Here is a 24,012-nt window from a genome sequence, read left to right on the forward strand (position 1 = left end):
CATGACCCGAGCCGAAGGCAGAGGTTTCACCCACTGAGCCACCCAGGCGCCCCAGCACCTAACTCTTAATCTCAGCCCAGGTCTTTTTTTTCCAAAAAGATTTTATTTAATTATTTGTCAGACAGAGCACCCGCGCAAGCAGACAGAGCAGCAGTCAAGGGAGAGGGAAAAGTAGGCTTCCCGATGAGCAAGGAGTCTGATGCAGGACTCAATACCAGGGCTCTGGGATCATGACCTGAGACAAAGGCAGATGCTTAACCAACTGAGCCACCCAGGTATCCCTCAGCCCAGGTGTTAATCTAAGGGTCATGAGTTTAAGCCTTGCATTGGGTTCCACGCTGAGCCTGGAGACTACTGAAAAGGAAAGGAAAGGAAAGGAAAAGGAGAAGGAAGAAATTGTATACCCTTTTCTTTTCTTTCTTTCTTTCTTTTTTTTTTAAGATTTTATTTATTTATTTGACAAAGAGATTCAGCGAGAGAGAGAACACAAGCAGGGGGAGTGGGAGAGGGAGAAGCAGGCTTCCCGTCAAACCGGGAACCCAATGTGGGGCTCGATTCCAGGACCCTGAGATCATGACCTGAGCCAAAGGCTCAACCACCCAGGCGCCCCGCATCTCCATTTTCATAATAGTTGTGTCTTATCTCTATTTTGTATTTTTTTAAAATTAATCTTGCTTTAGGTTGATTGACTTTTTAAAAAGATTTTATTTTTGTATTAGAGAGAGAGACAGCAAGAGAAGGGAACAGAAGCAGGGGGAGTGGGAGAGGGAAAAGCAGGCTCCCCGCCGAGCAGAGAGCACAATGTGGGGCTCGATCCCAGGACCCCGGGATCATGACCGGAGCCGAAGGCAGATGCTTAGTGACTGAGCCACCCAGTCCCCCCTTACTGACCTTTTTTTTAAAAGGACATTCTTGTGGTTTTGATCTTTACAAATGAATCTTTGTTCTCAGCAGTGTTGATTACAGTTCTTTATAATCTTTTATTTTCTTTGGGTTGCTTTTTTTCTAACTTCCTAAGTTAGATGCTTAACACAATACTTTTTAAAATCCATTTATTTATTTGAGAGAGGAGGGGGTGGCCATAGGGGCAGAGGGAGAGAATCTTCAAGCAGACTCCCTGTTGAGTGGAGCCCCATGAGGAGCTCAGTCCCACCACCCATGAGATCATGACCTGAGCTGAAGCCAAGAGTTGGTCGCTCAACCCACTCAGCTACTCGGGTGGCCCTTCACTCATTAATTTGTACCCTTTCTTTGCTGCATTCTGTACTTTTTGATATATCAGTATTTTTATTATCACCCAGTTCTAAGTAATTTCAGACTTCTACTATGATTTTTCTTTGATCTATGAGTTATTTAGAGATGCTTTTCATCTCTGGTTGTATAGGGAATTGTTTGTCCTTTTCAAAACATGATTTCTAAAGAACATGAAATAAAAGAACATGACTTCTAACTTAATTGTACCATTGTCAGAGAATGTGGGCTTTGTGGAAACCGGTCATTTAAAATGAGAGACTTGGAGGGGCGCCTGGATGGCTCAGTCGGTTAAGTGTGACTCTTGATTTCCAGCTCAGGTCATAATCTCAGGGTTGTGGGATCGAGCCCTGACTGGGGCTCTGTGCTTAGCAGTGTCTGCTCCTCTCCCTCTCCTTCTGCTCCTTCCCATGTGCTGTCTCTCGTTCTTTCTCTTTCAAATTAATAAATCTTAAAAAAAAAATTCTTTAAAATCCTTTACTCCTAGGGTGCCTGGATGGATCAGCGGGTTAAGCCTCTGCCTTCAGCTCAGGTCATGATCTCAGGGTCCTGGGATCAAGCCCCACATCGGGCTCTCTGCTCAGCGGGGAGCCTGCTTCCCCCTTCCCTCTCTCTGCCTGCCTCTCTGCCTACTTGTGATCTCTCTCTGTCAAATAAGTAAATAAAATCTTTTAAAAAAATCCTTTATTCCTTTAAAATAAAATAAAATGAGAGCCTTGGAGCTCATGGCTGGTTCAGTTGTAGAGCCTATGACTCTTGATCTTGCGTTTGTGAGCTTGAGACCCATGTTGATTGTAGAGATGACTTGAAAATAAAATCTTAGGAGTGCCTGGGTGGTTCAGTCGTTAAGTGTCTGCCTTCAGCTCAGGTCATGATCCCAGGGTCTTGGGATTGAGCTCGCATTGGGCTCCCTGCTTAGTGGGAAGCCTGCTTCTCCCACTCCCCCTACTGTGTTCCTTCTCTCACTGTCTCTCTGTCAAATAAATAAATAAAATCTTTAAAAATAAATAAAATAAATCTTAAAAATCAATAAAAATAAAGGAGAGACTTGCTTTTATGGGCTGGTATGTGATCAATTTTTTTTGAAGATTTTATTTATTTATTTGACAGAGAGATCACAAGTAGGCAGAGAGGCAGGCAGAGAGAGAAGAAGGGAAGCAGGCTCCCCACTGAGCAGGGAGCCCGATGTGGGGCTTGATCCCAGGGCCCTGAGATCACATACTGAGCTAAAGTCAGAGGCTTAACCCACTGAGCCACCCAGGTGCCCCTGTGATCAATTTTTAAAATGTTTTGAGTGTTCCTGAAAAGAATGTGTCTGTGTTCTTTTATTTCTGCCGTCCTAGATTTTTATTTCATTTTATCTTGCTTTTCTTTATTTTAATGTTTCATTTACTTAAAAAAGATTGCCAGCCATAGTTTTTCCATACAAAGGCCAGATTAACATTTGCTCATGTTTCTTGGTCTCCCTCTTAAGCCCTTATATCCACTGACTTGTCGTTCAGATTAAAATTTTCCAGATTTTTTAGTACTGAGTTATTTTTGGATATATGGTCTTGTTCTTTCCTTTGATCTGGGAGTTTTTTTTTTTTAATTTTTATTTATTTATTTGATGGAGAGACACAGCAAGAGAAGAAACACAATCAGGGGAGAGGAAGAGGGAGAAGCAGGCTTCCCACCAAGCAGGGAGCCCAACACGTGACTTGATTCCAGAACTCCGGGATCTTGACCTGAGCTGAAGGCAGAGGCCTAACCCACTGAGCCACCCAGGCGCCCCTAGAGGGTGTCTTTTGGGACAAACGTGATCCCTTCAATGTAGTCTTTAACATCTGAATGACAGTTTAGCTGGATATAAAATTCTTGCTTCAGATTCTTTTCCTTTGGCACTTTGGTCAATTCAGTTTGATACATATTCCTTTGTAAGTGATCTGTTTTTCTCTAGACTTTAGAATATTTTGTTGTGTTTTAATATTCACTATAATATTTTTAAGTGTGTGTTTTTCCTTCTCTGTCCTGTTTGGTTTATTTGGGGCCCTCATCTTTCTTTAGTTCTATGGTTATTGTCATTATTTCTTGAAATACCTAAATATTGGGACTTACACTATCTTTTTTTTTGTTGACGTACAGTTCATACAATAAAATGCACAGATGTTAAGTGTACAATTCTGTGTGTTTTGACACGTATGCATTACCTTACAACCATGATCCCAATCAAGATTTAAAAAACATTTCTCTCTCTCCAGCTGTTTCCCTCTTGCCCCTGTCCAGTCCATTTTGCCTCCCAATGTAATCTTTATTCTGATTTCTTTCACTGTAGATTATATTGGTCTTTTCTGGAGTTTCATATAGATGGATTACACAACATATACTCTTTTATGTTCAGCTTCTTTCACTTAGCATAATATTTTAAAAATACATCTGTTGTATTCTTTGTTCACACGTCTTTTTGCTGAGCAGTTTTCCCTGTGTGTGTGTGTGTGTGTGTGTGTGTGTGTGGAGGATGTTTGTTAATCATGGATTGTCAACTTCAGTAGTTCTTTATTTACTGGATACAGACCTTTGTCAGTTGTATGTACTATGTATGTTCTTTTCCATTATGTGCCTTGTCCAGTATTTTTTTAAGATTTTATTTATGCAGAGGCACCTGAATGGCTCAGTGGATTAAGCCTCTGCTTTTGGCTCAGGTCATGATCTCAAGGTCCTGGGATCCAGCCCCGCATTGGGCTCTCTGCTCAGCAGGGAGCCTGCTTCCTCCCCTCTCTGCCTGCCTCTCTGCCTGCTTGTGATCTCTGTGTGTGTGTGTGTGTGTCAGATAAATAAATAAAATCTTAAAAAAAAAAAAGATTTTATTTATGCATGAGTGGGGAGTGGCAGAGGGGAAGAGCAGGGGAGAGGGAGGGAGGGAGAAGTGTGCTCAGGGAGAAGCAGACTCCCCGCTGAGTGAGGAGTCTGATGCAGGGCTGGATTCCGTGACACTGAGATCATGACCTGAACCAAAGTCAAACACTTAATGGATGATCTACCCAGACACCCCATCTATTCAGTTTCTTAATGGCATCTTTTTTTTTTCTTTTGTGGTGTTTTTTGGTGGGCAGAAATTTTACTATTGATAAGTCCAGTTTATCGGTTTTTGGGGTGGGGGGGGTTAAGACTTCCTGTCTTCCCCAAAGTCACAAAGATACTCTCTTACATTTTCTTTTAGAAGCTTTGTGGTTCTAGCTTTTATCACTCGGTCTGTGATCCATTTCAAATTAATGGAGTAAGTTTGGGGCTGATGTTTTAACTTTAATTGATGTTTTACTCTCTCTCTCTCTGTCAAATAAATAAATAAAATCTTTTTTTTTTAAATATTTTATTTATTTATTTGACAGAGAGAGAGATCACCAGTAGGCAGAGAGGCAGGCAGGGAGAGAGGGGGTAGCAGGCTCCCTGCTGAGCAGAGAGCCCGATGTGGGCCTTGATCCTAGAACCCTGAGATCATGACTGGAGCCGAAGGCAGAGGTTTTAACCCACTGAGCCACCCAGGTGCCCCTGTTTTACCCTCTCTTTAAAAATCTTTTCTGTTTCGGGCTCCTGGGTGGCTCAGTGGGTTTAGCCGCTGCCTTCGGCTCAGGTCATGATCTCGGGGTCCTGGGATTGAGTCCCGCATCAGGCTCTCTGTTCAGCAGGAAGCCTGTCTCTCTCTCTCTGCCTACTTGTGATTTCCCTCTGAAATAAATAATAAAATCTTTAAAAAAAAATGTTTAAAAAGAAATAAAAAAAAAATTAAATCTTTTCTGTTTCTTAATCCTTCCTGGCTCTTTCCTGGAAGTGTTCCCCGATCTGGTATCTGTTCCCTATTTCCACTTTGCCTCTTGCCTTTGTTATTTCAACTGTTTTTCATACTGAGTATTTCCACTTGGGTGCTCTAACACTTGATTGTTCTGTTTTCTATTGCTAATATCTTTCCTTACTTTTTCTGTGTGTTTCTAATGCTTAGTTGAAATTCTCGGTCCATCTGTTGAATACAGCTGATTCCGGTAGTATCTCTAATCAGTTTGTTTTGAAGTCATTGTGTTCCTTGGATTCCCCGGTCTTTCACCTGTGATCTCATTTCTTGGGAGTCAGGTGTGTTTATGGGGGGCGGAGAGGTCCGGTTCAGAGATTATGTCTGGTGCTGAGGACTGAGCTAAGGATCTAAGCCTGACTCTGGTCTCTGTCAGCATCAGTGAGCCCAAGGAGATGGCAGTCCTGGCATGGAGAGCCTCAGTTTGGCTTTGCCACTCCTCCTCCCCAGGTAACCAATACCCCAGGACTGGGCCTCACTTCCAGCACCCCAGAAGCAGCAGGCAGGGAATGGGGCTGTCTGGTTAGGTCAGAATCCACCAGCCCTGAGGTCTGGAAGGGGAGGGATGGTTGAAGTGGCTGGAGGCCCATCCGTTTCCTCTTGATTCCTTTAACCCCACGTGGCCTGCTTCATTGCCCTGATTGCACTCCAAGGTTGTTGTTTGTGATTTTCTTTTGTTATATAGGTTTTATTTGGGGGACACCTAAGCTGGTTAAGCATCTGCCTTCGGCTGAGGTCATGGGATTTCATAGTCCTGGGATCGAGTCCTATATCGGGCTCAGCAAAGAGCCTGTTTCTCCGTCTTCTTGCTGCTCCCCCTGCTTGTGTGCATTCTCTCTCTCTGTCTTGCAAATAAATAAATAGAATCTTTAAAAAAAAAAGGTTTAATTTTTAAGTTATTTCTGCACCCAACTTGGGGCTTGAACTCAAAACCCCGAGATCAAGAGTCGAATGCTGTATGGACTAAGCCAGCCAGGTCCCCTTTGGCCCTGGTTTTACACCAGCAGACACTCAGGCATGCAGACACTCATGTCCAAGTGAGCGTGCTTGCTGTGGTCGGTCCAGGGCAGTGGGCCTGCTGGGGAAGGCTTTTGATGCAAAGGGGTAAGAGCAGAACTCAAACCTGATTTTCTTTTCTATTCTAATATCTCCATCAGCCTAAAGACTATGTCCCACTCCTCTTGGCTGTTGCACCAACCCCCTACACACAAGTTTAAAACTCCCTTCGGTGTCCCCTGGACATTGCATTTTCTCTGTAAGTTCCTAGGCTTAGTGACGTGTTGCTGCTTTGCTGTTTCGGTACTCGGGTGTTAATTTGAGAAAGAGGGTTCAGGAGGTGGATAATCTTCCCTTACCATTAGCTTTAACGCTGCATGGCTTCCCTGCTCCCGCAGCCACTGAGCCACCAGCTGGAGCCCAGTGGCTGCTGCAGAAAAACGGCGCATTGATTAGGGGGTACCACTGAGTCCGTGATATTAGAACAGATGGACCAAGAATTTTATTTTATTTACGAATTTTGACAGAGATCACAGGTAGGCAGAGAGGCAGGCAGAGAGAGAGGAAGGGAAGTAGGCTCCCCACTGAGCAGAGAGCCTGATGTGGGGCTCGATCCCAGGGTCCTGGGATCACAACCTAAGCTGAAGGCAGAGGCCCCAACCCACTGAGCCAGGTGCCCAGGTGCCTCTATATTCACATATTTTAAGATTTTATTATTTGAAAGCAAGCGAGTGCGTGCTTTGAGCAGGAGCTGGCAGTGGGGAGGGGCATAGGGATTTGCTGAAGGCGGAGCTGGAAGTGAGGTTCCATCCCAGCACCCTGGGATCATGACCTGAGCCATAAGGCAGACACTTAACTGACGAGCCACCCAGGCAACTCTGTACCAAGAACTTTAAATAAGCATTAGAAGCGTGCAAAAGAAATAAGGAAAGATGGTGGCAACATAGAACAGAATAAGAAAGTATAAAAAAAAAATAAAAGAACAAAATGGAAGTATTTAATATGAAAAACCAGCCTCATCATCTGCCCCTGCCCCAACCTTTACATGCACTTCGTAGCTCACTATTCTCCGGGGGTCGGGGGGACTTTAGTGACCTACCCTAGTACTTTGCATGGGCTGTTTGCTCTCCTGAGACTGCCTGCCTTCTACTCTGCTGGAAAAATTCTGGTGCATCCATGAGACTCCTTCCCTGGTGGCCCCGCATGGTCTGTGTGATACTTGGATGGCTTTGGGCTCTGGAGTTAGGAAACCTGGCTGCTTGTCCTGATTCTTCAGCTCACGGGCCGTCTGACTTTGGGAGGGTCACACTACCTCTTTGGACTTCAGGAACCTGCTGGGGGAAAAATATGAGTGTGTCAGGGTAGACTAGAGTCCCTTTTGGCTCTGACAAGCCGATGGGATGGTTAAGCGCAAAGGTTTTGGAGTGGGGCTGCGCATGATCCCTTCCTGGCTCAGCACTTAGTCCCTGTATTTCAGTGCCTCGGTTTACTAACCTGGCATAATGGTTCAAAGTCTGTACTTCCAAGGTGGACATTCTGGGCTCCTAGTCCCAGCTTGACTACTGCCTGCTGTGTGATCATAGGCAAGTTACTTAACCTCTCTGTGCTCCCCCCACCCCCGCCTTCTGTAAAATGGGGTTGGTACTGAGGATGCCTACTAGGAGCATAATGAATGCAGCTATTGTTTGGCCGCTGGTGGTGGTTCACCATGACGTAAACTTCTCTATTCAGTTCAACAAATTTTTGATGTTTGTCCGCCAGGCCTTCCTAAATGTTTTCTAAATAACACTTTCTATAGAGTTTTATCTCTTAACAGATACTCTCCTGGGCATCTTATCTTTACAACAACCTTGCAAGGTGGGCTTGACTAACCTTGTTTGATGGGTAAGAAATCTGCAGCCCCAGACGCAGAGTCACTTTCAAAGTTGGACAGACTCAATCCATGTCTGCTTCCTCCATGGCCAAGGTCTTTCCACTAGGCTCCAGCGTTCAGGGAGATTACACGGGGGTTTGGGGGATTCCTGGACAGATCCAGATGGGGAAGCTCAGTGGGAAGCTGCCCACCCCTTCCACGCGTATTCCAGCTGTCCGCCTACCCTTGGCCTTACACAAGATGTCTTTAGGAGGCTTAACACAGATGCGGGTTTAGTGATGGGCAGAAGTTAATTACAGGCTCATGTGACCTGGGATAGAGAGCCACAGGGGCTTTGGGAAAGGGAGAGGGACTCTCGGAGGACAGGGAATCAGCGAAGAGGAGGCTTGAGTTTCAACAAGCCCAGAGCTGGAGACGGAAGGCGAGGCCTTCGGGAGCAGATGTGGGCCTTGCCCAGAGGCGGCTGCAGAGGCTGGCACCGGCTGACCCCGGCCTCTCTGTGCTCCTGCGGGCCCGGGCTTGTGCCTTCACCTGGCGGAGCCTTGCTTGCGTCATCTGCCAAAGGGCAGCTAGTGCCATGTGGTAGGGTTAGGGGAGAGGGCATCAGGGAGCCCTGCAGCCACTGGTGAGATGAACAGACGGAGGCGGACACCAGCTTCAATCCTAAAGCTTCCTGAACTTTCCTTATCTGCAGATCGGGAATCACGTGCTCTGCGGCAAGGAGATCTACTGCCTTCTGCTGCCGTCTCGGCTTTTCCTTACCATCTCCTCTTGGCCTCGCTGCCTCCTGTTTCTCCATCAGGCCTAGCACCAACCACCTGGTAGCCTGTTGACTTTGCTCCTTCTTTGTTGTCTGGTCACCCCAGCAGCAGGGATTCAGGTGGTTCTGTTCATTGTGTAGAATACCCTCCAGCCATAGTAGGTGCTCAGTAAACAGCAATCAGCCAGATGTTGGTTGAATTACAAGGAGGGAAGGCCCTGGTGTGCCAGCAGTGCTCAGTCAGTATCAGCTGGATCTTGGCGAGGCAGGGTAGAGGCTGGGACAGTTCATTTGGGGCGCCCAGGGCTGCCTGTGAAAGCTTTTGAGGCCTAGATTTCCGGGTTGTGCCTGGTTCCCTCTCTGGCCGCAGCCTGCAGGAGGAGAGTCTTATAGGATAGTAAAGCCAGATGGGCCTGCTCACTGGGGCTTTGCATGGAGCCAAGAGCCTCAGGCAAACAGGAAGCCCATGATGCTGGGCTTTCTTCATTAGATTTTTAAAATTGCACTTATTTTATTATTTTTATTTATTCATTTTTTAAGTAATCTCTATGTCCCATGTGGGGTTGGACTCATGACCCTGAGATCAAGAGTCACACTCTCTACCAACTGAGCCCGCCAGTTGGCTCCTCCTCCTCCTCTTCTTCAGCTCTTTAAACCACTCTGACTTCTCAACAGCACAGACTGCCTCGGAGAGATGTCAGCCCCAGTGCCAACCCTGCACCTGGGAGAAAAAGCTCTGGTTCTGGAGCCAGGCCGATCCCACAGCATGGCCTGGTCTGGCCCCCCCTCTAGCAGAAGGATCTTGGGCAGGTTACTTCACCTCTCTGCCTCTCCGTTTCTTTCTCTGTGAAATGGGTGTAGCAGTATTACCCCCCATACTCTGACCTCCTGGGGCTTTCTATAAAACCCAGTGCAAATGTGTTTGCTAGATTGAAGGGCCTGCAAGGCAGAGCTTTGCACCTGCAGCGCCGAGCACAGGGCCAGGCATACCACAGACACTTGGCACAGGTGGAAGAACTAAACCCCACTGACATCAGCTGTTGGAAGGGGGAGGGTCTCAGTCCGGCCTGCAGTAGGGTCGTGGCTCCTGTCCGAGGACCTCCTATGATTCTAAGGGTTTATAGATTCCAAAAAGAAAATGTAACTTGTATTCAGTTGGACTCCTATTTAATCATGCACTTGAAATTTATGGATCCATCTTTACCTTGTTTACAAGCTTTTTCCTTTGGTAGGAACGGCTGGCTGGGTATGACATGATGTGGTTGCTTACATTATAAGGGGCTCAGAAGAACTGACTGGACTGGAGTTCTGAGGTCAGACTGTGTTCCAAGAAACAGGAAATCCAAGGCAAACAATAAGGGGAATTAATTGGCTCATGGAACCTGGATGTTTAGAGGCAAGCTTCAGGCATGGCTGCATCCAGGGACTCAAGCAATGTTACCCAAGACTCCAGATTCTAAGGAGTGGTTCCATCTTTAGGCCCCACACAGTGCTCTTCCCCTCTGCCTCACCCTTAGAACACACCATCCAGGTGGAGAAAGTCTTCCAGGGTAAGCCCAGCAGGACCCACCTGGAGCTGCTGGGGGTGGGGATCAATCCCACCCAAACCCCAGGGCTGAAACAAGGAGGGTGGTTGTCCAAGGAAACTGTCGTATTGTTAGGAAGGGGGACTGGATTCCGGGTGGCCAGAGATGACAGCGGAGATCCACTATGGTCATCAGAAGGGGAGCTGTGGAAAGCCTTAGGAACATCTGTACACCACTTTATAGTTTGGAAAGTTCCTTCCCTCCCCGGAAGCTGATATTGGAGGCAGAGTGGCGTTTATTATCCCTGCTTCACAGATGAAGAAACAGCTCTTGAATATTTGGCCAGGACCCTGACTTGTACCCCTGGGCTGCCCCTGCACATCTCAGCCTCTCCAGGGAGTTACAAACGGGGAAAGGCTGACCTGGGAGGGAGGAAGCAATTGTGACCAAGCAAAGCCACTCCCCTTATGGAGACAGCCCAAGGGGTGTTGGCCAGGGGGCGGAGGGAGCAGCCTGACTTCAGGGCCAGTGGTGGGGCAGGGGCTGGGCACACATACCAGGGATATCCCACAGCACTCCTGTGAGGACACCAGCATGCACACAGAGAAAGGCAGAACGAGATCACCCGGCACGCTGGTACAGGGCTCCCTGTACCGGGGGTGGCTGAGGCCTCAGGTCTTGCCACCAGTGGTGGAAGTAGTCCTGGCAGATGGCTGGGATGGGGGTAGAAGCAAGTACACTGGCGGTGGAGCCAGCGGGCCCTGGCCTAGATCCCAGCTCTCCCACGCGATGGCTGTGTGACCCTGCTCCTCCCTCCTACTTCCTGAGTCTCAGTGCTGTCTCCTGACCCAGAGCTGATAATTCCCACCTCACAGGATCCTGGGAAGGCGGAATCAAAATCTCCAGCACATAGTAGGTGCTCCATTAAGAGTCTTTCCCTTTCCATCTCCTTGTGACCTTGGCCAAGTTACTGACCTTCTCTGTACCGTGGGAGCGATGGTGGCACATCTGGGAGGGTTGCTGTGCGGGTTAGGCGAGTCCGTGCATGTGACGCGCCTCGAACGGGGCCTGGCATGCTCGTTGCGCCCGTTACTACCAGCTAACATTGAGTGTTTTAATGTGCCGAGCCCAGGGCATTTACCTCCCAGTTGATCGTATTCTCGTGCTTCCAATCAAGACAGTAACATAGGCACACACGGTGATGGTCTGCCTGCGACAAGGGAGGATACTGAGGCCCAGAAAGGTGAAGTGACTTGCCCAAGGTCGCGAAACCTGTAAGCCACGGGGACTCAGCTGAGCTGTGCACCCTTGGGTGGGACCCTTGCTTCCCTCGGGTTTCCTGTGGGGCGAGGCAGTCTCCCTGCCCTGCCACCTCCTGGGGTCACCGGCAAGTGCACCAGGGGCAGGAGTCTCCTCCTCTTGCTGGAAGGTTCTCTGGGAATGTGCGGAACGCGCTTATCCCGGGCCAGCTGCAGCGCACTATCTCTGGGAACATCCGTGTCCTCCCGGCTCTGACGCCAGCACCGTGTTTGCGAGCCCCCTACACATGCCACCCGGGGATGCTGCTCGTGTTGGCTGCTGTCCAGCAGGTTACAAGTTAACTGCCTATTTCCCCCATCCCCAGTGTCTGGCCTCTCTCAGGGCCCACATGGGGGCTGTGGGATGGTGGCTTCCTCTCCCAGGGGAAGGCTGCCAGGTGCGGAGGTTTGAGGGGGGAGGGCGGGGAGTGGGGAGAGCCGGGGTGGTCCAGGGACCTGCTCCAGGAACCCCTCTGAATAGGGGTGGGGTGGGTCAGGCTGGAGGTGCACGTCCAGGCTCACTCACACCCTCTGACCTCGGGTAAATCACCTCGCCTCACCTCTGTTCTGTAAGTGGGGACAGGGCGTGGGGACAAGGAGGAAGCCCACCCCCTTCCCTCTGGGGACTGGGGTGACATGGGATGGGTGTGTAGGGAGCCCGAGTCCACTAGTAGCTGCACGTGTCCCATTCATCCACAGACACAAAATGACCCACGCTGCAGCTGGGGCCGACGTGGTTCCTTTCCAGGCTCGCCGGCGGCTTAGGGGTTTACACTCGGCCCTGGGAGACAAACATCCAGAAGGAATGTTGAAATCTGGCTGGGCTGTGTGACCTTGGGTAAGGGACTTCAACCTCTCTGTGCTTCTGCTCTGTCACCTGCAGACTGGGGGTAAGAATAGTGCCTGCGTGGCAGGTGGCGGGTAGGGAGTAAATGAGTGGATGGAGGTACAGTGCTTTGAACAATGGTCGGTGCAGAGTAAGGGCTGTGAGTAGGTTTGAGGGCTTCCTTAGAATGGTCTCGGTTTGAATGGTTCTCTTTAGGTGACACAGATCATTAATGTTTGGAATGCCAAGACCCGGGCGCCCACGTTAGGCTCACGGACTGCCTTGTGCTTCTAGTCGCAGCCCCCGCATTGGAGCCAGCTTCCGTGGACCCCTGTCCCTGCTGTTGGTGTGCTGTGTGACCCTGGGGAGGCGTGTACCCTCCCTGGGCCCTTCCTTTCTGTGTTGTTGATTGGGAGAGCGAGGATGGGACAGTCTGGTGTCCCGGTAGCGGAGGGGCTCCTGCCACAGGGGTGCTGAGTGTCCCCCAAGTACGGGGATGGCGGACACCTTGGAGAGACGCAGCACCTGCCTCCCCCGCCTGTCCCTCCCCATGTCCTCTCCGTGGGATGGCGGAAGCCTGTGTGCCCGTCGAGCAGCCATCCTTGACCACCTCCCAGGCCCTCAGCCATCTCAGGTCCCAGGCTTGGGTTTCCGGGTCCTGCCATCCCCCCATCCCCGTGGCAGCTGTCCTCCCACCACTTGGCCCTTGACTGGCTTCAGTCCTCTGCCCACAGAGCCAGTCTGTGGCATCCAAACCATCCAGATGCCCCAGGAAGCCCCAGAAAAGCTTTGGCTCCAGAACCGGCTCCTTTGGGGGCCTCTGATTCCAGCTCCGCAGTGTGGCCTCAGGCAAAGAGCAGACGCCTGAGCTTCAGTGTCCCTACCTGTAAGATGGACTGGCATGTCCGTGTGCAGGGACACGCAGGACGGGCTCTCGACTAGGCTGAGCTGCGCGAGCAGAGCCCTTTGTGACTGGTCTGGGCTGCCCCCTCTGCCCTCCTGCCAGGGGCACCGCCCGACCCCGTGATCTGCACCCCCCATCTTTCTACCCCACCCCCAACCCCCGTCTTTCCAGCCCAGCCTTCCTCCCCATCCATCCATGGAACCTTCCTGGCCGATGTTCTCTCTCTCCCCTTCAAGAGGAAAAGAGCATGTCAGGCTGCGTGGTGGTTGTTTCCTCCCGCGTGGAGACGTGGAAACCCTTTGACTCGAAGAACTGGAACCTCACTCCCTTTCCCTTCACTAAATACCCCTCCTCCCGCCACATTAGCACCCTGCAGCCGGAACTCTGGTGGGGCCTTCCAGACAAGCAGGACTGTGGGAAAGCCCTGAGGGTGACCGGCTGCCTGGCCAAGTGAGCAGAGCATGGCCAGTCCATTTTCTGCTCCCAATTCTCACGTGCCCCTCTCCTTGCCTGTCCTTTGTGTGTCCATCCGTCCTCCGCCACTCCGGCCGGCAGTCAGCTGAACACTTACCCTGCCCTGTGGTCTGTTTTAAGCCGGTCCATCTGTTAACTCCTGCAGCCCTTACAACAACCCTGTGGTTTGTCCTGGTCTCCCACTTTGCGGATGAGAAGCCCGAGGCACAGAGGGCTGGGGCTGGTGGCCCTTAGCTGCCCAGCTGGAGGGGCGGAGGCAGGGTCTGAGCCCCGTGGCCTGGCGGCGGGGCTCGCTCTTCTGCTGCTGGGCTGTGTCTTCGGCCACTCACCCCCCCTGGACCCCACCATCCTCTCACCCACCTGCTGACACCCCCTGGCCGCCCAGCTGTGCACCTGGCTCTGCCAGCCACGGGGCTGCCACCGTCAGCAGAGCTCATGCTGTGGTGAAGGGGCCACAACCAGTGGCTCTCTGAGGCTCTGATAGGGGTAACCATGACCAAGGTCTTGAGCGCCCCAGGTTCTGGGAGCTTGGGGAGGAGATATACCCACTGCCTGGGCTGAGGCAGGGGTGTGGGGCAACTCTGCAGAGCTATCAAGGTGGAACGATGATGGGAAGCCTGCATGGAGCAGATAGCAGGGAACATTCTAGACCAGGGAACACTGTGTACAGAGATGATGAGACTGGAAGTGCTCCGGGGACAGCTGGTGTCTCAGCTGAGCCTTAAAGACGCAATGGCTTGGCAGCCGGATGACCCCGTGCTTCCCCGGGCACTCGCACATCTGTTTTCTGCTCATGTGGAGTGCTGTCCGCTGCTGGAGGACTGAGCCTTGCCTGTCCCCAGCATCTGGCCAACTGCCCTCTGGGGAAGTCCTTCCTTGGGTCTGACCTGCAGCCCACTCTGACAACCACACATTCCTTCCTGAGCCCTGCACCCAGAGGCTGCTCCATGGAAGCCATAAATAAGCCATGTCACTGAATGAATAAAGTCCGGGCCAGCAAGGCTTGCCAGGGACACCAGGCTTGGCTGAGAGAGGGATTCCATGTCCCCTCTCTCTGACCCTGCAGCTGAAATGTTCCTCCCCGGGGAGCTGCTACAGCCCAGTTTGGTGCTCTAGCAGGCCCCCAGCCCCCACCCCGGTCCCCAGCCCGCTGGCAGCTCAGGGAACACACAGCAGTTCCTGCGGCCACCGCTCCTTCAAAGAGCCAGGAAGGCCCCCCTTGACAGCCCAGAGGGCGCTGGCTTCCGCCTGTTCTGATTCTGATTGTTCCCTGCTGGGAAGGAGGAGCTGGGCAACTGGGGTAAGTCTTTTCTCTCTGGGCCTCAGTCTTCCCATCTGGGCAGTGGGACAGTCTACTCACAGAATGACTCGGTAGGTCCTGGGGGGAGAATGGGAATTTGGGGGTTGGTGTGTCTCTTTAATCGCCTTTTAAATTTGAATCAGCCACACCCTTTTCTTTCTCTGTGCTCCCTTCACTCAAAGCTCATCAGGTCCTCAGCACCTGGCAATACAGGCAGAGTGAGGGCTGTTAGGTCCCAGCTGGAGTTGTACAGATACACAAACACACGCTTTTAATACCTCCCGGTCACCGTAAAGAACACCTCCATCACTCTCATACTTTTCCCAGTCTGTCTCCCTCCCCAGGAAACCACTTGGGAGTAGAACTTTCTAACCCCCCCCATTCACCCCCAAGTGATTCTTGTGGCCTGGTTTGGGGAAGTCTGCTCAAAGGACCTCCTCAGCCTAGATTTCCCAGGGCTGTGACCTCCAGCTGGGAGGCTCCCTAAGGACAAATCACTGTCCTCTGGCCTGGCCTAGCAAGGCCGGGGAGCAAGAGGTGACCCTCTTCGGGTCTCCTATTGATTTGGGAGGCTGGATGGTGGGGGAGACTTAGAGCTGTCCCAGCCCCGGGGAGCTGTGGGGGAGGGAACCTGGAGCAGGGGTGACCTTCTGGTAGCTTCCTTGAGGGGTCCTGTGCAGGGCATGGTCAGCACTTTCCATCTATGTGAGCCTGAATCATTTCCACCACCGTATCCGCCCCGCCTCCCACTACTGCCCAGGTCTTGCCTCCCTCGCCTGGGAAGGGGGACAGATGAGCCAGCTCTCTTGATAACAAGCCTGAGGTCAGGTGTGTCCCACTCAGTGTCTGGCACACCACAGGTGCTCTCCGGAGTGGGTGATGGGTGTAGGCTCAGGGCCACAGGGACTGACCCAATGTCTCAGAGCTCGGGGTTGGGGGGGTGGTGCACTGGGGCCTGACCCAAACAGTGCTGGCCTTGTGACAGCTGGGCCAGATGACTTTACTGATGAGCCTCAGTTTCCCTGTCTGTCATGGGGGCCCGTAAACCAACGCTGCTCATGTCCCTAGCGTGCTGTGCTGGTCTGATGCAGTCTGAGTTAAGGGCCTATTGAGAAAGAAAAGGCTTTCATGGAGTCACACGCCTGGATTTCCTATCTTCATGACGAGGCTAGTGGCCCTTGTGGGACCAGAAAGAGGGGACCACTTGGTGTGAGAGGGTAAACGCCTCTTCCCCTGACCTTGAGTGTTTTGTACCATGGAGTGTGAGGGGTCCCAGGTGGCCGGAGTTACAGCTGGACAAGGCCTGGTCTCAAAGGCACACTGCAGATGATGTCTGGGCTCTGGTTATGTCTAGTGGCTTCACTTCTCTGAGCCTCAGTTTTCCAGTCTGTAAGACGGGAACTGTTAAGCCCATCCTAGCTTGATGTGATGTTGTTGGAACCCAAGAGAGATGGATACTGGGTTCCTTTCCGGAACGGAAAGGGACCTCCAGGCAGGCCGTGGCAGCTCAGCTGCCTCCAGCCTGTGTGTGCGGGCCCTGCGGGGATAGCTGATGATTTTACTGAAGGCCGCTGTCCTGCAGGTCTGGTGCTCTCCCAGTTCTGGGGCAGTGCAGGGGTTGGGGTGACAGGCTGTTCTGAGCTCCTGTTTGCTTCATCTGTAAACAGGGGTGCTGATGCCCATCATGGGGCCAGGCACGCAGTGGGTGCTCCATAAGAACAGTTCCCCTTATTCTGGACATGCTTCCCCCTTTCGGCAGATTCAGTGCAATCTCGTTCCCAGGCTTGTAAATGGGGTGGAACAGCCACTGTAGCTGCTTCAGAGGAGTCACGGATCATGGCTTTTGCCAGCTGGGGATTCCCTTCCGTCTGTGCTTTTATTCCACAGGGCGGAGGTCGGGGCGGGGAACCAGCATAATGGCAGCTGCTTAGTAGGTGCTCTTTTTACCCTGGCTGGTCAGGGATCTCCAAGAGAATAGAGACCGAGTCTATCCTGTTCCGCCAACAAATCCTTAGTACCTAGACAGCTGCTCACTAAATGCTGGGGACTGAAGAAAGACTGAACAAAGTTGAATGAATAGGCATCAGGGTAGGGAAGGCCTGGCTTGGGGGGGAGGGGAGCTTCATGGGCAGTTCCCCCACCCCCACCCCTCCCAGTTCATCCTTCCTGGGTTAATCCCCAAAAGATTAACCCCAAGGAACAAAGCCAGGTCACAGCCACTGACCCAGGGCATTGCAGAGAGCATCCAAGGCTAGCCTGCCTGGGTGCTTACAAGGTGCTCTGTGGGGTCCTCTTTGCCCCAAGATGGCTCTTGTGTCCCCCACCCTGAGCATGGTCCTCACAGCCGTCCTCAGCCTCCTCTTCCTGACCCTGGCCTTGAGCCTCCTCTGCTTCTTCACCTGCCGCCTGGCCAGGCCCCTCAGGTAGGAGAACTCACCTGGGCCATACTCCCTCCCCTGCCAGCTCTCCTGCCCTAAACTCATTTGGCTACAGTTCGCTCCTGTGGGATAGAGAAGGGGTTGGGCACTGGTCTCTCTCGCCCTCTGTGGTGGGGAAACCAAGGCCCAGAGAGGCTGAGTTTCAGCTTGGGATGGAATCGCCCTTGGCCACGGACTCGCTAGATCCTTTGCTCAATTTCCTAAAGTGTAAAAGAGGCTAATGACACTTGCTGTGCGAGATTAAGCAAGACCACAGATATCAATACTTAGCACAATGTTTGGCACCACGTGAGTACCCGAGAAATGCTCGTGATTTGTAGCTGTCAGTTGCCCTGGACCTTTTGAGACCAGCCTTCCAGGACTGGCATTTTGCCTGGCTCCAAGGGGCTCTCATGCCCTCCACCCCAGGATGCTGAGTCAGTCCTCAGGGCCAAGGCTCAGCCCCCCTGCTCTCTCTCCTGACCTGCCAAGTAGCTGCTCCTTCTCCAGGGGGGGCCAGAGCCCAGTTAGGGCTTCTGCGTGCTTGCCATGAGTAATCAGAACACGTAGCTGGGAGCCTGGCAGAGATGGTCTAGCCGGGAGGTGGGGGACAGTGGGGCTGGCACACACTCGGAGCCTCCGTTCTGAGCTAGCAGAGCGTTGGCAGAGGGTGGTGGGCAGCCGGGGCCCCTGCAGCCCCAGACTGGGCCCCACCAAGCCCATTACCAGGGCTGCAAGAGAGTAGGCTTGGAGCTTCTGGGGGTTGGGGGGCCAAGAGAGGAACCAGCAGAGGAGACTCTTGTTTCCGAAGGGTTTCCTAGATTTCAGCCCCCTCTCCTTTTCAGGCAGTGGCAGTGGGAGGAAGCACAAGGAGAAGCCACCTGTCTGTCTCTAGGACAGCTGGGTCTCAAGGCCACATCCCTGGGGCCAAAATTCAGGGCATTCCAACCTGAATCTTGAAGCTTTTCATTAAGTTAACATTTACAGAGTTGCCCCTGTGTGCACAGGGTTGGGGATCCAATGATGGGGAAAATGGTGTTTACTCTCCCAGGGCATCAAGCAGACAGAGAAGAGAATCAAACAAGAATAATCACGTGGCCTTCAGATCTCCTGGGGCCACCCTTGACTTTTCTTCTTCCTTCTTTCCTTGTTTGTATTGGGCCCCACAGGTAGAGGATTAAGTCCTGTTTCTCGGTACATGGTGAACTATCATGAGCCTTGGTTTTCTCACCTACAGAGGAGAATGTAGCCCCCCTCTGTCCACTGTAGGGCTTCCTGGTGAGACGTCATGGTGGAAGACTTCATAAATAGCAACAGGCAATGCACTGGTCATTTGCCTTCTGTCTGTTTCCAGATTGTTTACCTAAGCTCTTAGAGAGCTTGAAATAGAACATACATGCCTTCATGCAGAAAAGCACTCATATTCTACATCATTATATATTATACATATATTTCAGATGGAATCCACCCATGGAACTAGTCCGCATATCAGTCCCAAGTCCCCTGTGCCCACTCCAGTCACCACACCCCCAAGTGCAACCTTGATCTTGATCTTCTAACCCCTCGCTTTGTCCTTGTACTTTGTATCTTGGGAATTACTCTCTCCGTACTCTTGGATCGACTTCCTTCGATCATCCTTACCTTGGCAAGATCCATCCATGTTTTTGGACGGAGTTGTCAATCATTCGTCCTCACTGTTGCGTAGATTTCCTTCTGGGAACCCACACAGCGTATTTCCATCCTGCTGGAGGTGGAGCCGTTCTGAGGCCATGAACACACGTGTGCGTTTCTGTTGGAGATAGATGGGTCAGAAGGCAGATGTACATTTCAGCTTTGGTAGATGCTCCTAGTTTTCCAAAGGGATTGTACCAATCTGCAGCCCTCAGCAGTGAATGGATACTCTAGTTCTGCCCCATGCACTTGACAACGAGTGCATTTCCCCACACACAAAGGAAGGATTTGGGGGTGATTCTTCCCTTCCCCCACCTCCCTCCTTGGAGCGTTGGCTTTCAACTGATGTCAATATTTACCAATACTGCCAAGCACTGGAGTAGGGCAAACAAGGCAAAGTCCCAGCTTGTAGAGAATCCCAGTGTGGTGAGGGAAAGGACCAGAAAAGGATTACTTTCGAAACAGGGACATGCCCACAGTGATGGAGATTGTATGAAGTTCAGAGGTAGCATCCTGGAATGAGTGGCCAACCGGAAGACTTCCTAGAAGAGGTGACTTCAGTTTTTAAGCTCTTGGAATAATATTGTGATGTATTGATATTGCTTATCAATTTAATAGCATTCTTTCTGACGCTAGGATTTACTCTAGAAACATTTGAAAAAGGGGCGCTGGGGTGGCTCAGTCAGTTGTGTCTGCTTTTGGCTCAGATCATGATCACAGGGTCATGGGATCGAGCCCAACATCAGGCTTCCTGCTCAGTGGGAAGTCGCTTCTCCTTCTCCCTCTGCCCCTCCCCACTACTCCTGCTCTCTCTCTCTCAATCTCTCTCTCAAATAAATAAAATCTTAAAAAAGTTTTTTTTTTTTTTTTAAAGGTGGAGTAAAAAGAAATCAGAAGTCATACCTCTCAGTAAAGTGCTGGTAGATGTCAGATGTAGTGTTTCCTTTTAGTTCCTGCCCGCCCCACTGCCCCCCACAAAAGAGCCAGGTGGATGTAGAAGGGGCTGGAATAGCATAAGGGTGCAGTTTGGTGCTTTTGGTGAACGTTGGGTGTTTGTGGGTGGGAGGTGCCGGTGAGCCCTCACCTCTGGGCACTGACATGCAGTGTGTAATTTTCCCCCTTTGATTTATTTATTTGAGGGGGAGAGAGAGAGTGCGCATGTGTGCAGGTGGGCAGGGGGAGGGGCAGAGGGAGAGGGAGAGAGCTCAATCTCCTGACCCTGAGATCCTGACCTGAGGGAAACCAAGAGTCAGACTCTTCACAAGCTGAGCCACCCAGGCATCCCCAGCGCACACATTTTTAAGGTTGAATCAAGATCGCCTTTGCTAGTGGCAGCGTGGTTTCTTATCTGACACCACACTCAACGGCAAAAAGTGGTACATCACCACCACTGGTACATACACCAATGGAGTAATCATTTTTATCTCGGTTTTGGTGGAAATAACATTTTCCTGTGCAACTGTTGCAGTTGAAATCTCTCCTCTTCCAGCAATATTTACACACAATAGGGTTAGTACATTTCTCAACTGCAACTGGGGTTACCAGTTGTGATTCTGATGCATGACCATAATTTAGAAACTTTCTTTTTTTTTTTTAAAAAAAGATTTTATTTATTTATTTGAGAGAGAGACAGTGAGAGAGAACATGAGAGGCAAGAAGTTCAGAGAGAGAAGCAGACTCCCCATGGAGCTGGGAGCCCGATGTGGGACTCGATCACGGGACTCCAGGACCGTGACCTGAGCAGAAGGCAGTTGCTCAACCAACTGAGCCACCCAGGCACCCATAGAAACTTTCTGATGCCATCGAATACGTGCTCAATTTTAAGCAATGTGGAAAACTTAAAAATATGTATAATAAAAAGAAGAGGAAATCATCATTCTTGGTCTTTCTGCCCAGAAAAGACTACAGCTAATGTTTTGGTGTATTTCCTTCCAGTGTGTGTGTGTGTGTGTGTGTGTGTGTGTGTGTGGTGTGTGTAACAGGTTTTTTTTTAATTATAAAGGTAACATCTCAACTCAGAAGAAAATTTGGGAGATGCAGAAAAGACAGTGAAAAGGCAGTCAAGTCACTGAAATGTCACCACCCAGAAACGGGCAGTCTTAGCAGCCAGACTTCCTGTGTGTCACTCACTCCCTATAGCTTTTATATCTTATTATAAATGCCAAGTTTTAGAAGAGAATGTGGCAAGTGAGGTTGTCCCTCTAAGAAAGGGTGGACTCTGTTTTGTCTCTGATGGGCTCGGGACACGGGTCATTAAAAGGCTATAGACTAGTCAGAATTGGGAGCAGGAGCAGCCTGACCTGGGAGCTCATTGGAAATGAACTCAGGAGTTTGGGCAAGGGCAGGTGGACCCTGGGCCTATTCCTCTAAGAGATTCTGGTGCTTGCTGTGGTTTGGAGAGCATTACACAGGAAGACCAAACTCTGGGTTCCGGGTTCCAGATGGAGTGGAGGTGGGGGTTCACCTGGGAAATGGGGAAGGAACCGCTTTGCAGCATGGAGTTCATTATACTTACATGACTGCGTGATTAAGCTTCTGGAGGGAGGGACTGCCTGGGTCCGAGCCCCATGCCAAGCCCCATGCGAGGCCGGTGATCAGTGCTCAACAAATAAGGAATGAATTAGCGGATGTGTAAGTGAATGGACGAATGAATCCAGAGCTGGAGCTCACGTGATTTTTTTCCCCCTTAATTTCTAGGATCGGCACATCAGTTAACATCTGACCACTGCCAGCCCATCCCCTCACACACACGTTGATCATACCTCTGGCTCGAGAGAAAGCCGGTCTTGGAGAGGGCACCATGATTTCTCCCTTCTTAGTGCTGGCCATTGGCGCCTGCCTTACCAACTCCTTGGTGCCAGGTAAGCTGGAGGACTGGGCAGAAGGGTGGGGAACCCCAGTGCGGGTGGAATAGGAGGAGGGTGATGTCTCTGTTCAGGGTCATAGAACTATTCAAAGGCTTTAACAGCTGGAAACACGTGTTTCCAGAGCAGGAGATCCCAGCTCTGCTGTTGCACGTGCTACTGTTAGGGCACTCTCTTTCTCTTTAGATGATCCTGTTCCTTAATGGGGGTATAGACTATGCCAAGTCTTGGAATGTTAAGTCTCCTGTTGCTTTTGTCTACTTAACACTCCTCCATGGCGATAACATTCCCTGGTGGTCTAAATTTTGCTGGTGAAATCGACAAAAGTTTTGTTTCGTTTTTGTTTGTTTGTTTCTTTTCTTTTTTTTTAGATTTTATTTATTTATTTGACAGAGAGAGTTCACAGTAGACAGATAGGCAGGCAGAGAGAGAGAGAGGGAAGCAGGCTCCCCGCTGAGCAGAGATCCCGACGCGGGACTCGATCCCAGGATCCTGAGACCATGACCCGAGCCGAAGGCAGCGGCCCAACCCACCGAGCCACCCAGGCGCCCTTTTTTTTTTTTTTTTTTTTTTAAGATTATATTTCTTTGATAGAGAAGGAGAGATCACAAGTAGGTAGAGAGGTAGGTAGAGAGGCAGGCAGAGAGGTTTGCGGGGGAGGGGGGGGGGATGCAGGCTCCCCGCTGAGCAGAGAGCCCTGAGATCATGACCTGAGCCAAAGGCAGAGGCTTAACCCACTGAGCCACCCAGGCACCCCTCGTTTTTTTTTGTTGCTTATTAGAGACTCACATGGAAGTTTTCCTGATTCTCCAACACATTCTAGACAGGTTGTTTATGTTAACTCTTCAATTTCCGGTTCTCACGCTGTAAATTCAGACCTCTGCGGAGACTGGGCTTCCTTTCGGAGTGGCGCTCACATTTCTCAAGACTCGCTTTTCCGTATCCCTTCTGTAGTAACACATGCGCATTATCAACCTAGATCTGTATCCGATCTGACCCCTCAGCACCCAGCCCCGGCCCCCGTGGGAGAGGGGAGCCCTCCTCGGATCAGTCTATCCTGTGGATGTTCTTTTCCTGTCCGGTGGAGACAGGAATTCCTCCTCCTTAGGGCCGTTGTGGGAATCACGCAGTATAGTCAGTGCTAGACAGGGAGTGAGTGCTCTTGGGAAGAATATTTTCAACAGGTGGGGAGATTGGGGTGCAGGGAAGGGACTGACTGGCGCTTACCCCCGGTGACACAGCCCGTCAGGACTGGGGGTGGAACCAGAGCTGCCAGAGTCTCAGGCCGTTGCTCCCTTTTGCGATCCCATGAAGCCTTTCAGTGTGGATCCTTGGGGATCTGCAGTCACTCTGTGGGACCACATCCCTGCTTTCTCAACACTCACAACCTGCCTGAGTGAAAGGTAGACAGAGGGATGAAAAGTGAAAAGATGGACAAGCAACAATGTGAGAGATCTTCCGATATTCAGCAGTCGAACGTCTTTTGTATTTGTTCCCTTTTAGCCGTTCGGATGAGCGTGTAGTGGTGTTACATGGTCTTCTCTTTTTACTTTTTTATTTCTTATTTTTTATTTTCTTAAGATTTTCTTTCTTTTTTTTTTTTTTAAGATTTTATTTATTTATTTGACAGATGGAGATCGCAAGTAGGCAGAGAGGCAGGCGGAGAGAGAGGGCAAAGCAGGCTCCCTGCTGAGAGGAGAACCCAATACAGGGCTCGAATCCAGGACCCCCCAGGATCATAACCTGAGCCCAAGGCAGAACCTTTAACCTGCTGAGCCACCCAGGCGCCCCAGATTTTATTTATTTCTTTGAGAGAGAGAGCGCATGAGAGGGAAGAGGTCAGAGGGAGAAGCAGACTCCCCGCTGAGCAGGGAGCCCCATGTGGGATTCGATCCCAAGACTCCAGGATCATGACCTGAGCTGAAGGCAGTTGCTTAACCAACTGAGCCACCCAGGCACCCCCCCCCTTTTAAATTTGGTATAACTTACAGTAAAGTGCACCAATTCAAAATGTATCACTTCATAGGTT

General features: G+C 50.8%; 1 protein-coding gene across 6 annotated transcripts in view; it reads left to right on the forward strand.

The window, feature by feature from the left end:
• The window catches only part of ALPL (alkaline phosphatase, biomineralization associated), a 56,630-nt gene that overhangs the window by 15,720 nt on the left and 16,898 nt on the right, over positions 1-24,012 (forward strand). For 3 of the 6 annotated variants that reach the window (XM_082684624.1, XM_082684622.1, XM_082684623.1), the window contains one exon: positions 21,817-21,980. In XM_082684624.1, coding sequence (XP_082540750.1) covers positions 21,920-21,980 — 61 coding nt within the window. In that variant the 5' untranslated portion in view covers positions 21,817-21,919. Of the gene's footprint in view, positions 1-10,816; positions 11,142-12,050; positions 12,069-12,299; positions 12,366-21,816; positions 21,981-24,012 lie in introns of those variants that run through there. The other 3 variants (XM_082684626.1, XM_082684627.1, XM_082684625.1) reach the window with 3 other exon arrangements.

Source organism: Mustela nivalis (assembly GCF_964662115.1).
Source record: "Mustela nivalis genome assembly, chromosome: 10".
Lineage (NCBI taxonomy): Eukaryota > Metazoa > Chordata > Mammalia > Carnivora > Mustelidae > Mustela > Mustela nivalis.